The sequence below is a fragment of the Ipomoea triloba genome, chromosome 4, assembly GCF_003576645.1.
Source record: "Ipomoea triloba cultivar NCNSP0323 chromosome 4, ASM357664v1".
Classification (NCBI taxonomy): Eukaryota; Viridiplantae; Streptophyta; class Magnoliopsida; order Solanales; family Convolvulaceae; genus Ipomoea; species Ipomoea triloba.
Window position 1 is genome coordinate 3878973 of NC_044919.1, and position 16801 is coordinate 3895773.

The 16801-nt window shown below is 35.4% G+C and overlaps 3 protein-coding genes across 4 annotated transcripts in view; 1 reads left to right on the forward strand and 2 right to left on the reverse strand.

Moving 5' to 3' along the window:
• The first annotated feature begins 1865 nt into the window (after positions 1–1865).
• Positions 1866–4567, forward strand: LOC116015228 (cilia- and flagella-associated protein 20). The gene is made up of 6 exons (XM_031255255.1): positions 1866–1905; positions 2018–2118; positions 2251–2282; positions 2943–3184; positions 3953–4192; positions 4273–4567. The coding sequence occupies exons 2-6, from the start codon at positions 2066–2068 to the stop codon at positions 4279–4281; spliced, it is 576 nt and encodes a 191-aa protein (XP_031111115.1). The 5' UTR covers positions 1866–1905; positions 2018–2065; the 3' UTR covers positions 4282–4567.
• A 1206-nt stretch (positions 4568–5773) lies between these two features.
• Positions 5774–11110, reverse strand: LOC116017645 (ERI1 exoribonuclease 2-like). 2 transcript variants are annotated; one of them, XM_031258269.1, is made up of 5 exons: positions 10897–11110; positions 10696–10786; positions 7414–8009; positions 6681–6856; positions 5774–6594 (listed from the first exon to the last, which is right to left on the reverse strand). In XM_031258269.1, exons 2-5 carry the CDS (start codon positions 10715–10717, stop codon positions 6141–6143), a joined length of 1248 nt encoding a protein of 415 aa, XP_031114129.1. In that variant the 5' UTR covers positions 10718–10786; positions 10897–11110; the 3' UTR covers positions 5774–6140. The 2 variants fall into 2 exon arrangements, with proteins under 2 accessions (XP_031114129.1, XP_031114128.1); XM_031258268.1 differs by having other exon boundaries at positions 7414–8012.
• Positions 11111–11881: 771 nt separating this feature from the next.
• LOC116015070 (CO(2)-response secreted protease-like) overlaps positions 11882–16801 on the reverse strand; it is a 5259-nt gene continuing 339 nt past the window's right edge. Inside the window, exons 2-12 of the mRNA XM_031255073.1 lie at positions 16193–16296; positions 15864–15961; positions 15497–15646; positions 15290–15401; positions 14826–14971; positions 14347–14741; positions 14165–14265; positions 13839–14081; positions 13379–13493; positions 12656–12866; positions 11882–12557 (exon numbers count right to left, since the gene is read on the reverse strand). Coding sequence (XP_031110933.1) covers positions 12016–12557; positions 12656–12866; positions 13379–13493; positions 13839–14081; positions 14165–14265; positions 14347–14741; positions 14826–14971; positions 15290–15401; positions 15497–15646; positions 15864–15961; positions 16193–16296 — 2217 coding nt within the window. The 3' untranslated portion in view covers positions 11882–12015. The remainder of the gene's footprint in view (positions 12558–12655; positions 12867–13378; positions 13494–13838; positions 14082–14164; positions 14266–14346; positions 14742–14825; positions 14972–15289; positions 15402–15496; positions 15647–15863; positions 15962–16192; positions 16297–16801) is intronic.

Below are 16801 nucleotides of genomic sequence, written 5' to 3' on the forward strand. Positions count from 1 at the left end.
CTTTCAAACTTTTGCCTTTTCCCACCGTTTTCTTACCGTCACAATCCACCATACCTTAGATCTTTTGCCAACTAACATAATCACATTAATAATAATAATAATAATTATTATTATTATTATTATTATTATTATTATATTTTATTTTATTTTGGTAGTGTAATCAAATTGCTTATTTTGAGTGATTTATAGCTAGTATCAAATATAATCAATAAGTTGAATTATAAATTGAAGCAAGTGTGTTAAGACAGCTATCAACTAACTCGCTAGATGTCAAAAAGCAAAATGTTCTAGGCCAATTCAAATACTAGACATCATGTGATAACAATTCAAATGCATTTGATTAATCGTTGTCGGGAATTCGATAGTAGATTAACCGCATTCGCCTAAATACAAAAATCAATATAGTGAACAGGTGTGTGTGTATATATGTAATATATATATATATATATATATATATATATATATATATATATATATATATATATATATATATATATATATATAGACACACACACGAATACATTATTGAGAAGAGGGCATCAGAGATTAGTGATAACTAAATTCCAACGTTAGAATCATCATATCATCAAGAATCAAAAGTCGTCACCTTTTGAAATGGAACTTTTGGTTGCTTTTGCAAAATTTATGTAAGTTTAGTATAAGTACGGGGCAACATATTTTTGTGTTCTTTAATTTGACTTTTTGTTGTTAGCAAAAGAGTCTAAAGTTGTGTCATTGCCACCACGGAGAATCCAAGTCCGATGTTGACAACACAATGTTTAATGATAAAATTAACAAAATAAGATAAAATAAAATAATATAATATTTTTAAATAAAAAAAACCCCAAAAAAAGATGAGCATATATATATATATATATATAAATATATGTAGCGTGCATGTAAAAGTAGTGGGTTGATTCCATCAAAGTCCAACTATTCTAAATATGATTTGCCTCATCACATATATTGCACTTTGACATGTATGGAGAAAAAAGACATTGCATCTCCCTCGTGGCAATATTTGTTCAGGCTTTTGATTCGTAGGCCGATAACCCAATAACAATTTTATCAACGAATAAATATAAATGTTGACTTGTCGGCATACGAATATTAAGGCTGTTTTTACTATGTAGTGTGATGATATCTCAGTTATCTTCTAAATAGGTGATCATATGATTGAGCATTGGGTACTATTTTGTAAAGAATTACGAGTGTTTCAAAAAAAAATCAATTTATTGTTCCTGGGATACTGAATGTTCAACATGTGGCATGAAATTTATGTCATAAAATTTTAATACCATGTGTCATAGAGTTCTAAAATTATGAATATTAAGCTGGGTCTACCTTGTAAAGTAGACACGGATCCATAGCATAACAACCTTTGTAAGGTAGACCTGACCGGGTCTACAAAATAATTTGCCAATACCTCACATGCCACATGGTATGAAAATTTTATGACATAAATTTGGGCCAGAACTGAATTAGATGACTGGATTTATATTTGATCCATATGTTCCTTAACTTGACCCATCTGCTTAACTTTTGGGTTATTTTAAGCCCATTATTTGTAAAGCTTGGACTTGATACCCAACCCACAAGTTTTATGGGTTTGCCTTCGTACACAAATTTTTCTATGGACCATGAACCAAAGCACATTTTAATATACTAAAAATATATTAATTGTGTAATGAATTTATATTATTTAATAATATATTTTCAATAATCAAATATGGAGTAATATATTTTCAAATAATTTCAGTAATTAAATAATATATTTTTAAATAATGTACCATACCGTACACAAATATTAATGTTAAGGGAGTAAAATAGTAATTTAGTACAACTTGTACCGCACCAAGACCCAAAAGCGAAAATCGGGTTTTCGGGCGTGGTATCACAAGACGGGTATTATTTCTGAATCGCTCTTCCTTTCTCAGCCCTAATCGGTAAAAGTCAGGATCTTCTTAGAATTCGATCATCCTTCCTCTGAAATTCCTTGTAAAAACCGTAATTGCAGCCTCTTAGCTTTGATTGATCGGAGGTTGAAGCCGTCGGTTGGTGCAGGATGTTCAAGAACACTTTCCAGTCCGGTTTTCTATCCATTTTGTACAGCCTCGGGTATGCATTTTTGTGTGCACATGCATATATTTTCGTTTTTTTTTTCCGTATCCAAAATAATGCAATTAGCTCAAATTTGGGTTTATAATGTATTCTTATGATTTATCTGTTGATTTTTTTGCGAGGAAACAGGAGCAAGCCTTTGCAGATATGGGATAAAGAAGGTAACAAAAAATAAGAAGATGTATTTCACTCATCACTGTTATTGTTATTATTAGCAATTTTGCATGATGTAGTTATTTGTTATTGGCTTACTGAAATTGAAGTAGGCATTTATCTTTTACTGTGGTTTTACCATGCCAATTCATGTTGTAGTATTTACTTGAGTGTTTTGTTAAATAGTAAATTGACCTGAGCATTTTTTCCAATTTTACATACTTGTTGGGTGACGAGGGAAATTAGCAGCCACTACATCCGGGGTAAATCCCGCCTTGTGGTTTTAGCCGGCAAAGGGCAACCAACTTGGGTTGCCCATAGCTGACCAGTTCAAACCAAGAAGGCCAACGAGGCTGCTCCTGTTGGCAGTCGAACTTGTAACCTTGTGGAGTTGTGGTTACCAAGTCTATAGCATGACCAACTTGGCTAGGGTTGCCCTCCAATTTTACGTATTTCATTCTATATTAAATCATGATAGTTCAGTTAGACCCTTTTATGCAATTGTGTATTATGTTGTATTTTCCTTTTTGTTTTAGTGGCAGTTTTAAATTTCTGTGCTTTATGTTCTATTATGAAGCTTTCTTGTCTAAGCAGGGGAAATCTTCTAGATATTTGTATTGTGTTTACACTTGGTGATTCAAAAGTAAAGTTTCTTTTATCTTTTGTAGTTTCCAATGGCCATGTTAAACGCCTGCAAGATGATGACATACAATCCAATGTCCTTGAAATTGTTGGATCAAATGTCCAATCAACCTTCATTACATGCCCTGCAGATCCAAATGCAACTCTTGGTATAAAGCTGCCTTTCTTAGTTGTGATTGCGAAAAATGTGAGCAAGTACTTCACATTTGAGATTCAGGTGCTGGATGATAAAAATGTCCGGAGACGATTTCGAGCTTCTAATTTTCAAGTCTGTAAGTCTACCCTTTGTTTGTTTGTTTGATTTATATAATACTCCGTATCTTTTTGCCAAGTACTCTGTTGTTACTTCTTTTTTCACTTGTAAGGCCTTCTGAATGGTGATTGTTTGATTTTGACGCAATTAATTGGTTTTAGTCAATTAGTCTTACTAAGCTTGCATTTAGCCACTAAGCCTGTGAGGGAGATAATTGGAAGAATACTTTTTCCTAGATTAAAGTTAGAAAACTAAAATCCATTGAAGGTGAAGAAAAATAGAAAACACAAGATATAATTCTACTGGGTAAATGGCATTCTGAGTTAAATTGAGGGATCTGTTGCGCTGTTAACTGTGTATTAATACTGACTATATAATTCTACTGGGTAATGGCCTTCTGAGTTAAACCATAATCAACTTTGTTTCCCCAACAATGGACTGTTAATTTATTCAGATGTTACTTAATGAAGTACTCTTGTGCTTCCTTTACTTTCTGAGTTCTAGATGGCCCCAACTTTATTATCACTCCATGTCATCTGTGAGATCAATTAATATGTCGTCCTATTATTTAGTCTTGTACATAATGCCCGAGATGTATCATTTGCTGATGAGTGATCTATTTTCTTTTTGTTTTTATTTTTAAATTTGGAATTGGAAATAGTTTTTCTCCACTTAAAAAGCAGTATCGTTGAATCAATTGCCTTATTTTGTGAATTGATTGGCATACTTGAATAGCACAAGTGCACAACCATTGACAGTCAAATATTTGCTTGTCTGTTTTAGGCTGTGACCCGAGTGAAGCCATACATATGCACTATGCCCTTGAGGTTGGATGATGGATGGAATCAAATTCAACTAAACCTTACTGATTTGACTCGTCGAGCATACGGGACCAACTATGTAGAAACCTTGCGAGTTCAGGTGCACGCCAATTGCCGCCTCAGGAGGATCTACTTCTCAGATCGCCTGTATTCAGAAGAGGAGCTCCCGCCAGAATTCAAGCTTTACCTCCCAATGCAGCAGGTAATAGAAGCTTCACTGATTAACAGAGTGGTGTTGGCTTATTTAGCTCCATTTTTTCACTTTACTGTTGAATAATGCAGAGGCCCTGAGAGGATCTTTTTCTGAAAGAGCATGAGAGAGATACAGGTGTTTACAAATGATCAATCCTTTTGTAGTTCCAAGTTGCTGCTGATGTGTCATGCAGTCTTGTTCAAGTTCATCTCTTCTGCAACATTTACCAAGTCTGTATAGCTGTTTAGGGGAAAGCTATCTGAGATTGAAACATTGCTTCAAGTGTTAAGTTTACATGAACCTAGTTAACTTTTATACATGTTTTTTTTGCACAAATTATTTATAAACAACATTTTTTTCACTACTTTGAACAGGGACCTTTAGATAATATCTTATGGGCACATTGAATTTCACCTAATTCAAGTCACACATTTAATGAACTCTAATAAAATTTCTAATGAACTTTCCGTTACAACCTTTCTTTTTTTTTTTTTTTAATACTACTAAATCTGTTCATAACTACTTTTTCAACCTATTGAAGCACAAGAGTCAGTATTGCCTCCACTGAGACTCGAACCCACCACCTCCCGTATACAGGGAAGGGTTACAACCTTTCTTATTGGTTCCAAGTAAAAATGAGTAAAGGTAGCAATAGATTCTCAGCTAAATTGGTTAAATTGTTGGCTTGGTAATTATAATGTTTTAAGTTTGACTCTTAGTGGGAGAGATTTATAGGCCTTCTTGGGTTGAGCCATTCAATTATGGGTAACCTGGACTGATTTATCTCATTGTGATCATTGCTCTGTAAGGTGGGATCTATCCATTACACACTCTTGAGTATTAAGTTTGATTCAATTATCGATAACCTGGGCTGATTTATCCCATTGTGATCCTTGCTCTACAAAGTGGGATCTACCCATTACGCACTCTTGAGTATTAACTACGGGTAATTTATTGCCGACCCATAATCATCTTATGTATTGGTGATGGAACATTATTTTTCAAAGAGCATTCACACTAGTGGTTTTTTCTTATTTTTTGTGGGGCTCATGACGAGGTGGATAACAGAGAAGGATGTGAGAGAAGGCAGCACTTTGATCTCCTGCAAGGTAAGGGTTTTTTTATGGGCCCAAAGAGAGAAATGCAAAACGCGAACAACAAACGCCCAGCCGGGCGCGTTATTCCTTTCTTTTTCCTTTTTTTTTTTGGGCGTCAAATACATAAACTTTTTTGTTTCCTCTTTTTTCTTCTTCTCTTTCCTTCATCTCTCTCCTACTTGAATCATCAAAAACCATTAAAAAAAACTAAACTAGTGCGGATCTCTAACCTATTATGTCTTCAACTTGCACCCTCAGCCCCTCACCAATCACCACACACCTTTTTCAGTCATGGCAAGCTAAACTCTATTATCTTATGTTGACGAGTAAAATGGATATAACACTAGAGGCATAGAGCGATAGGCTACTCTATACACAAAACAAGATTCAGAATACTCCATCTGAGATAAATAAAGAATCTTACGACTTACCTAAGTCTTCTTCTCATACATAATTACTCATTTGACAAGAACACTAAAATATACATAAAAAATTTCCAGAGAAAAAGGCAACCAACTCCACCACTCCAATTGCTCAAAATTATTTAGCAGAAAACTATGAAGACATGTCTGGTTTATGTAAAAACAACCGAACAATGTCTCTTTCCATATTATCCAATCATCTATCAAGTCAGTAAAAGAAGCCCCATCCCTCATTGCTTACAAGACCACCATCTTAAACTAAGCAAACAGAAGAAAGAGCCAAAGCTAAAGAGACATATTTACTCTGCAAGGTGCAAGAAATGCTGGTTCTTAGATAAACAACCGAATCTTTTTTTTTTTTTTTCACTTTTTACATGAGATAATATGCCTAGGTGATTAGGCAAGATTATCGAGTTGCTTTACCTTTCTCCGATTGGGTTAAGGAGAATCCCATTTAAAGAAATGGCAGCTAGCGCCCTGTCCAGCTGTCCAATTCCCGCACCCGAAGAAGAGGCTTCCTTGTTTTGGTCCCGGCTTCTGAACCACGCCTTTGCTGCTCTTCATCCCGCAGAAACAGTAAGGGTGAATCTGAGCCGTTGGAACGTGAAGCTGTCTAGCTTTTTGAGGTTCGTATGGGGAGACCAATTGGTGATCGAGGGGGAGCTTCCACGCAAAAGACTCATTGGTAGTCCGATACATGAGTGCATCTGTGATCGAGAGCTTGAAGCCTCTGTGCATGAGTAAGGCAAGAAGACGGGCAGTGTTTTTGGCGTCATCGAGACCACAGTGGGCACGGCCCTGCCAGGCCAGCCCGGCAATCTGCATCGCTTCTTTCAGATTGCACCTCATGCCTCCAAATGCATCGCGGAAAGGGACCTTTAAGTTGATCCATCTGATTAAACATAAGCGGAAATATACACGAGGAATTGTTATTGTGTTATAACAAATCCAGATTGCAAATTGGGGCTCTGAACTTACCTGTTGAAATAAGGAGGCTTTCTGATCTTCTTATAGCGACACTCTGATTCCAAAATCACTCTGCAATCCCAATTCGACCACGTAACCACAGCAAAGTTGGAATTTTTTATCCCTTTTTTCTCGAGCCACTTGTCATGCCTAAGCAGAGCTTCAGTCAGAGTAACCCCTCTGTCCACCTGAATATACGGGGCAATAGTTCAGAAACTGAACACAATACACCTCGTCAGAAGCTAAATAGTTATTTCACAGCATTGCCGGGCATTAGACAAAGTGGTCATCATGCTTTTACGGTCAATAAACTATAGGACTTTTACGCAACCAATAACCTCCAAAGTTTACTGAAATGGTCCCTCGACTATTGTGAAGTTACCAATTTGGTCATCGACAATTTTTCTTGCCCAATTAAGTCCTCAACTTTGAAAATTTTAACTATTTTGGTCCTCCGTTTATTTTAAATTGGGACCAAATTGGTAATTTCACTATAGTCAAGGGACCATTTCAGTCAAAAATTAATTACCAGAATGGTCCCTTGGCTATAGCAAAATTACCAATTTGGTCCCAATTTAACGGATGTTTAACACCAAAATAAACAGAGGACCAAATTGGTTCAATTTTTCAAAGTCGAGGACCAAATTGGTAATTTTGCAATAGTCGAGAGACCATTTCGGTAATAACCTCTTTATCATTTGACATATCAGATTAAGTTTTAGTGGATCTTAAACTTAAAACCGACCTGGATTTGCTCGATGCCAGTCAGATCCTTGCAGAAATCACTGAGGAGCTGATTGCATGTTGGCCGCACATATGTTTGAAAACAAGCTTCTAGCTGTCCGCTCATGCTACTAACAATTACAGACGGGAACTCAATTATTTCTTGGGGATGAGGATTCTTTTCCTTGTTGCAGGTAGCTTCAAAGTCGATGACCACGAAATATTGGAAGTCTTGGAATTGAAATTCCCGAGGGCATTGTTGATAGAACACGTTGAATGGAACGTAATGGAATTGGTTGTCCACTGCATAAGGATGGAATTGGGCCTCAAAAGCATTCGTTGCGAAAAGATGCATATTATTCGAGTCGGGGTAAAAGGCAGACCAAGAGCCAAAAGCATTATTCTGGACGGGCTTTTCTGGAGATTCTTTAGATGAGTCAATATGTTCACTGCCATTTGAGGAGTCCGGTTCAATAGTATCCCCGCTAGGATGAACATTGTTGCCTTCATTAAGCTCCGGAAAGCCTTTGAAAGCACCCATACTGTATTGCAGATCGTGAAAATACCCTGCGCTGTGGAGGCATCTTCCGGGCGCCTCACAGTTCGCCTGCATGGTATCTGCTATAAAACTTATTAGTACTCGACAAATTATCAACACTGTAACGGGTACTCAATGCAGAAAGCTATAGCAGCACAAATCAAATCAAATACTATTGTTGAGTCACAAAGTTTTTTTTTTTTTTTTTTTTTAGCGATGCAACGGGAGGTCCGGGGCTGAAAATATCAAGTCATGTCGCAAGTTCTTCTATACACGAGGCATTAACACCCAATGTTGGTATAGCACACTTTTTTTTTTTTTATTGAATGCACCAAAGCACTTTAAACCGAAATAGTACTCTGTAATGATCAAGACAAACTACTTGAATGAGATGTATGCGTTTTCTTTCTCCATTTTTGCAGTCACAACAAAGCCCGTCATTACAATTCCCAGAAAGTCCTATATTCTTAACAGCTTATCAGCATCTATAGAATGTTCGAAAGTTCAACATTGCAGCTAAAATACACATCCCGTCATCTACAATAATCCTACTAATCTGTGGACTTTTCAATAGAGAACAAAAGCACGAGGGATTTATACATCCAACTGACAAAATGGAATGTTGAAAAACTCTCATCGTAAAGTATATCACAATTTGACAATCAGACCAGGGGTTTAAAAACCTAAATAGATAAAAATAAAAGCACCAGACTTTCCACTTTAGCAAAGAGGGGATTCAAAGTATTCAAACAATGAAAACTAAACTAGGAAAAGAAAAGAATATATATATATATATATATATATATATATATACAGGCATATTGGTAAATTATCCAAACCTTTACTAGTTATGATAATTATAACCAAACCGTTTAGATTTGGTAATTTGTACCAAAAGTTAAAACATTGGTGCAATTCTCAATTTTTTAGCCTAATTCAAAGAAGATCCAACCCAACTTCACTGATGTGCCAATGGCATACAAATCATCAAAAACCTTTGAGCTGACATGCAACCTAAATATATTTTCTTTTTTCTTGGGAAACTAGATGATCATCTTTCTCCTCGTCACCAAATTACACGAGAAGGTAAGAGTTCATCCCGTAAGAGAGTTAAATGAGTTATGCCAAAGAAAAAATTATATAATGAAGAAGACTTCCATCACTTGTGAAAATGGAGCTACACATATCACAATGAAGCCCATTAAGTGATATGTGCAACTCCATAAGGCGTCTTCATTATTTAATTTTTGCTTTGGCATAATTCATTTAACTTTCTTACAGAATTAAGTTTTATACCCTCTAGTGTAATTTGGTAGAAAGGAGAGGGATGGCTATTTAGTTCCCGAGACAAAAGAAAATATATTGATGTTGAATGTTGCCCCAGAGGCTTATGTGGATGGTGACATGTAATTGTTTGATGATTTACACAACTCATCAACACATCAATTGGATTCCGCAAAGTTGGATCTTCTTTAGACCAAATTAAGTAAAATTACCGCACGTAAAGGCTTGGATTTTTTTACCAATAGGCTAAACATATATACAAAGGAAAAAAGAAGACGGTTATCCAAAGTTAATGAGGCTAATGAAGGACATTGGAATCTAGGCTAACTGCCTCATTAGGAAACCAATTTAGAACTGAAATTGCAACCATAGTTATTTCTAGAGAATATTTTATACCATTGTTATATCCGTCTAATGCCCTAATTTAGACTCTCAATGCATGCTTATGACTTGTGACATGATCGTAGTAGTTACTTTATGTGAACAAATCCTAACACAAAATTGTGAAAGAAGACTTTATGTGAACAAATCCTAACACAAAATGGTGAAAGAACCGAGACAGATCACCAATACGAGCTCTATGTGATTGTATAAGGGAAACAATCCATTCTTCGCCCATAAGCCGGTCATTGATGCAACTAGTTTGTCCAGAGGAACTGACTCTTATTCCACTCATCAATCCCATCCCAGCATTTGGAATGTCCAGTTCCCGGATATGCATACTTAACCCCATCCAATTCACACCGAGAAATCAATTCCTAGGACCCTACTCTCCTCTTAAATTTAAACCCCGAAGTTTTTCATCCAAATGGTCATAAAATAGAATGAAATTCCCATTATGATACATGCAAATTGTACCTTTATTCAATCCACCATTCACTTCTCTCTTTATGCCTACTCAAAGAATCAACAAACCACATGCCAGAACAAGTACTTCCCAGAATTTCATTCCTCAAAAACAATTAAGTGCATAAGATTCAAGCCTACTTGCAAATACACCAAATTTGAATTAAAAACACTCAGAATAAGCTATTGGGTACAGAACTCAGAATATGAAAATTTATTTATTAACAAAAAAAAAAAAAAATGAAAAAAAAAAAAAAATGAAAAAAAAAAAAAAATGAAAAAAAAAAAAAAATGAAAAAAAAAAAAAAATGAAAAAAAAAAAAAAATGAAAAAAAAAAAAAAATGAAAAAAAAAAAAAAATGAAAAAAAAAAAAAAATGAAAAAAAAAAAAAAATGAAAAAAAAAAAAAAATGAAAAAAAAAAAAAAATGAAAAAAAAAAAAAAATGAAAAAAAAAAAAAAATGAAAAAAAAAAAAAAATGAAAAAAAAAAAAAAATGAAAAAAAAAAAAAAATGAAAAAAAAAAAAAAATGAAAAAAAAAAAAAAATGAAAAAAAAAAAAAAATGAAAAAAAAAAAAAAACTTAAAAAAAAAAAAAAAAAAAAAAAAAACTGAAGAACAAAGAAAAAGTTCATACCTTTATGTTCTAATTCCATCATGGTGTTGCTAAATGTAGCAAAGATTCAGAAGCAAGTACATCAGATTTCCCCGCTTTAAGCTTCCTCCGCCTATGAACATCACAAACAACATCATCAAACAACGTTAAACGTAGAAGAAATTAAGAAAACAAAAAAACACACACACAAAACCCAACAGAACCCTTCATAAAAACACATACATTAACTCTCTCTCAGTCTCTGGTTGGGTGATTGATCTAGACACGGAGCAGTGGGGAAGAGTAGGTTGAGAGATTTTGCAGCAAGAATTTACAATTATATATACTCCGTATGATTTTACTTATTTTACTATAAATAAATCTTGTTTTCGAATCGTATGAGATATTAGGGAATAAGAGTACCCAACATTTGGATCTCTTTTTTTTTTTTTTGTTGTTGTTGTTTCTTTTTAATGAATGAAAATAACGTGAGAAGTAAATGATTATAGGTAACGATCGACCACAGAACATGCTATGTGCCTTTAGATATTTCTTGTGGTGCAACCAAAATATCATGCACTCTATTTCCCACTTCAATAAAATCACGTTTTTACCTCTATATACTTTTTCTTTTTTGTTACTAACTCTGTTAAAATGTAATATTTGTTCATAATTATTTTTTTTTAACCTATTGAAGCACAAAGAGTCAATACCGCTCTATTAGCACTCCCATATACTTGATAAAGTTAAGATTAAATTATACAATATATGTTGTGATTTAAAAAAAAATGCAACAAACTCCGAAAGAGATGAGAGAGTGAATGAAACATGATTCTTGTATTAAAAATCATATGTTTAATCCTTGTGAATAGTTTCTCGGTCGAGCCAATTTCATATGGGCTTCTTAATGTTGTTTATCTCTCTTGTAGAACTCATGTAGTCATGTGTGATTTGTAAACTATTATATATGAGCGAAACATGTAAGTTTCCCTTGTCACCCAAAACTAGTGCAACATTACTAATTATAAATGTCATTGTATTTAACGGCATTTCAACGATTTTATAGACGGAGAACAAAAAATGATCTTGTCACAATAATACTATAACTCAAAAAATTCTAAATCGTAAATACATACTTACATTTTCATGTGCTTCGTTTCATTTTTTTTTTCCTATTCCTGTGCTGACTACCATACATGATAGGTCAAAAGATCATTTCTCAAGACAATTACACAAATTGAATTTTGTAATTAGATAAACAAGATTAATTAAATTCACATTTAAGTCAATTACAAAGTAGGAGTTTGGTAAGTTCATTATCAGAAAAACCTTGGAAAAGTCAACTAATATACAAAACCATTATCATTCGATATTCACGGCAAAGGCTAACCGAACTATATGAGACCCATCAGACCACAGTATAGCTCCAAAGTTATAACCTTTTGAGGCATTTTCACCATCAAATGAGACTGCAAAAGAGGCCTTCTTCCCTCCTTCAGCAAAAGCTATTCTTTCTGGAGAAACCTTAACTTTCAAACCCTTTGGAGCGACAATGGATGAAACATATGCAGCATTTGCAGGGCCAACGTTGGTGGCAACTCTCTTGACAGTTGTAACACCTTCTAGTTTGCCAATGGAGATTGAAGGGAAATTTATGTTTGATATGTGTTTCCTGGTAACGTTGGTTGGGCACTCGAACGTTGTCTTGGATATTGCTCTGATGATCTTCTCTTTGTAGCCATAATAGCATAGGAAGTAGAGGTAATCGCTGTTTCTGGTTTCGAATACCAAGCCGGGATCAAGAGCTTGGATTGGGTTGATCTCCCCAGCACCCATTTCATGTGGATTTGCTTGGAAGTTTGAAGAATTTGTCAGGGGATTTCCAGTGTTGCTTGATATTGATGCTGAAATGCAATGAAATGGCAAGAGATCAGGTAGGAATGGATTTTCTTGAACCCATTTCTGTGAGAGATTATGTGAACTGCACAAATTATGACCATACCTGTTGTCATAATTGCAGATTTGATCATTGATGAGCTCCATTCAGGGTGTACTGATTTGATGAATGCCATGGCGCCTGCAACGTGTGGGCAGGCCATAGATGTCCCGGATGTGATGCTGAAGAACGATGGCCTCGTGGAAGTTAAGGTATTATCAGGGGATTCAGGGATCGTTGCAGCTAGAATCGCAACACCAGGAGCCATTATGTCAGGCTACAATTCACAAACATCCATAATTATTCACAATATGTCAAAAACTCAACTCAACTAGACTTTAATCATGGTCTACTAGAAGGGAGAAAGATGGCTTCGTGGAAGTTAAGGTATCATAAGGGATCGTTGCAGCTAGAATTGCAACACCAGGAGCCATTATGTCAGGCTACAATTCACAAACATCCATAATTATTCACAATATGTCAAAGACTCAGACTCAACTAGACTTTAATCATGGTCTACTAGAAGGGAGAAAGATGTCTTCGTGGAAGTTAAGGTATCATAATACATAAGGGATCGTTGCAGCTAGAATTGCAACACCAGGAGACATTATGTCAGGCTACAATCACAAACATCCACAAAGACCATAATTATTCATAGTATGCCAAAACTTAACTAGAATTTAATCATGGTCTAGTAGAAGTCGAGGCTGATAAGTTAAACACAATAGGGATGCTATGAAACATATCATATAGTTTTGTAAATATAGGAGCAATTAGGGCTGTAAAAACCTTAAGAATGTCTTCTGTGAGCCCTGCAGGACCTCTTGAAGAAAAGTCTGCAACTACTGGAGCCTGCTTGATGTTCTGAACTTCTTTTGCTGGAAATATTGTTGCAATTGGATGCCTATATACTCAAGATAGTATCATTAAAAACATATTATAAGTAAAACAGAGAATTGCATTTATTGTTATCTAGTTATACCCGTGGTACATGCTTAGTCTTAAGTTTAACCATTTTAACCCCCTAAGTTACGGGTAAAGTAGCGAGTTTAGTCCCTGAAGGATCAAATATGCCACTTGTAACATATTGGTAGCAGAAATAGTCCCGAAAAATTAAAATCGTCACTTCTTGCATAACTTGGGGTTAAAAATAGTCACGCTTAACTTAGGGATTAAGTGTATACCATAGGATCAAAAATGCAATTTTGCTGAAATAAAATAACCAAATTAGTTAAGAAGTCTTGATTACTTGGTGGAATTGATGTACTTCAAGATCTGAACACCAAAATCATTTCCAACTTCTGCAGAAGGGTATGGTCCTGAATCATATGGATTAATCTTTTCTTTGTCGTCAATTAAAATTAGACCTTTTGCGCCAGCGTCTTCCACAACTAGCTTCTTGATTGATCTGGAGACGCCCAGAACGTTATTCATACAAACGATTATTTTTCCAGCGACTTTCTCTGCGTCAAGTGTTCCCGGAGCACAGTTCCTAAATACATAAACAGAAAACTTGCGATTCAGGCCTATTTTCAAACACATGGTAGGCAGAAGAGAAGAGCTCGATAAATTCACCTAGCGTCGGAAGCTAAGGTGGGATCCCTAGCAACATTTTCCGCAAACACGAGAGGGAAGCTATTAGGATGACCAGAAAGCGAGAAACTAATGGCGGCTCCCTGACGGAACAGTAAGATCACATTAGTGCGATACTACTAACACGTTGAAACTATGTGCATGAAGATCGAATTGAACTGTACCTTAAAAGACATTCCGTTTCCGAGGACCACGGTGGATTCGAATTTCCGATCGATCGTAGAAGCCGCGACGGTGAAGATCCAGGGGGCGGTGTTGGTGACGGTATAGGGATCCGGTCCATCGTTTCCGGCGGAACAGACCACCGCAACGCCTCTCTGTGCGGCGTGGAAGGCTCCAATGGCGATAGGATCGGCCAGGAAGTCAGTCTGGAATCCAGAAGTCATCCCGATCGAAATGGAAATGACGTCGACTCCATCCTTAACTGCATCGTCGATTGCCTTGAGTATAGTAGCTCCAGAACAACCTCCATCTGCGCACGCCTTGTAGGTTGCTATTCTCGCAGAGGTTAGCCCTCCCCTCGCGGTTCCATTTGCCAGCCCAAAATAATTAGCGTTACCTATCAATCAATCAGATCAATCTCCATAAGACTTAAACTATCAAAAACAACAATTCGTATCGTAAAAACACGAGTAAACATTACCGACGGCGGCTCCGGCAGCGATTGATGCAGTGTGAGTTCCATGGCCAACAGAATCTCTCGGTGAGGCTCTCGATTTGCCATTACCACTTGGTTTCTCATTGTTAATCTCCTCAAGGTTGTTGTAGAATCTAGCACCTATTAATTTCCTGTAACATGAAAAATTATGCTGCCAAATTAACAATGTTGGTAAAAGCTTCCAGAACACAATTCAACTGGTTCAATTGTTCAATGCAAATTTAGGGTTGTAAACAAACAAAATATGAACGAAAAGAACTTCTTGTGTTTGTTTGCTAAGATTATTAGAATGTAAGTCTTTGTTTGTTAAGATTCTTAATAAACACAAATAATTTATCAAAAGTTATGCGCTTCCACTCTAGATGCAATCCTTTTAAAAAATTTGAAGTTTTCTGTACTGAAATTACAACATAATAATAAGATTGATAACAATAACGATGGATGATCACCTGTTACAGCTTGATTTTGTGAAGGCAAAACCTTCCATACAAACTCCTTTCCACCTTGCAGGAATTTCCCCGATGCCTTCATCATTGAAACTAGGCGACTCTGGCCATATGCCTGTGTTTTTGGGTATAATTTTGTTACTTCACTTTCAAAAAAAAGATCAAAAAAAGTAAATAAATGTATGATCAAATATGCTAGGGTTTAATTACCTGTATCAATCACTCCAACTATAATGTCACTTGATGAATTTTTATAATAGTGAGATGATTCAAGGGATTCCATTCCTAAAAAATTCCATGATCGAGTTGTGTGGAGTTGAAGAGTCGTATCGGGGAACACAGATATCACTTCACTATGACCTGATAATCAAATGGTTACAAAATACTCAGTATATGTTATGATTTCAAGAGAAAAAAGTTTATTTCATGCATATATTTTCGTATCATCTAGTGACAGAACATGATTGTAACGTCAACTTTTAAATTATTTATCATTATATCATGTTTCGGCCAAGAATGAGTACAAATAACATTGTTGATATGTTAACAGACTGAGAATATGGAGTAGTATTCATACGAGATAAAGCAGAGGCTTCTTCATGGGTAAGCATGGCAGCAAATCCCCTAAAAGCATGATAGTACGACTGTCGAATTGATACTCGTTCACTCTCCTCTCTATTAAATAAAACAAGTAAAGAATACAATTAGATCGTTAAATTACCTGTCATCTATAAATATTATTATATTATAAGTAATATAGTTCACTATTTTTTTACAATGTTGTTCAATGTAGTGTCAATAGTCTCGTAAAATTTTATTAACTTATTATTTTATTCGATTATTTCTATTTTTACAATATGATATTATGCCATAATAAATATACTACATCATAGAGTACTAGAATACCTTGGTATTACAGAGAACAATATCTGGAGATGGGAATACTCTGAAAACATTTCAGCATTATATCCACTGTTGTTTGCTGGACCACCCATGTACACAATGTATGGCTGCATCATATCCAACAACGTAAACATATATAAACATATCCTAAACCATGAAAACTATAACTATTTTGCCTTTTTAATATAAAAAATATTATATTATTATGGGAATTTTTTGGTGTCCATCAACATAGTACTAATTCTTTTTATACTTAGATACAAAACACAGAAGGTATGTTTGATTGCGCAAGATATTATGAGAACAAGTGTTGACAATATCTAATACAATCTGACAAAAAAAAAAAAGAAGACACTAATAGGGGCAACCTTAGCCAAGTTGGTCAGCCTGGTAGGTTGATAACCACAAGATTTCAAGTTCAATTCCGAGAGTAGTCTATCCACATTCTTGGCTTGAGACTTAGGTAAACTATGAGTAACCTAGGCTGGTTTATCTCATTGTAACCCTATGTCGAATAGGATTACAAGACGTGATTTACCTCATGCACACCCTCAAGTAGTAATTGCAGGTTTTTCTCGCCACCTAAAAAAAAAAAAAAAAAAAAAAAAAAAA

Bases quoted from the DNA above. Each gene is read 5' to 3' on its own strand.
- LOC116015228 (XM_031255255.1), top strand. From the start codon at position 2,066: ATGTTCAAGAACACTTTCCAGTCCGGTTTTCTATCCATTTTGTACAGC. The intron at 2,119-2,250 runs GTATGCATTTTT...GCGAGGAAACAG, and splicing joins TCCATTTTGTACAGCCTCGG to GAGCAAGCCTTTGCAGATAT. The intron at 3,185-3,952 runs GTCTGTAAGTCT...TGTCTGTTTTAG, and splicing joins TTCGAGCTTCTAATTTTCAA to GCTGTGACCCGAGTGAAGCC.
- LOC116017645 (XM_031258268.1), bottom strand. From the start codon at position 10,717: ATGATGGAATTAGAACATAAAG. The intron at 8,013-10,695 runs GTATGAACTTTT...TAAGTTTTATAG, and splicing joins GATGGAATTAGAACATAAAG to CAGATACCATGCAGGCGAAC. The intron at 6,595-6,680 runs GTAAGTTCAGAG...ATGTTTAATCAG, and splicing joins AAGCCTCCTTATTTCAACAG to ATGGATCAACTTAAAGGTCC.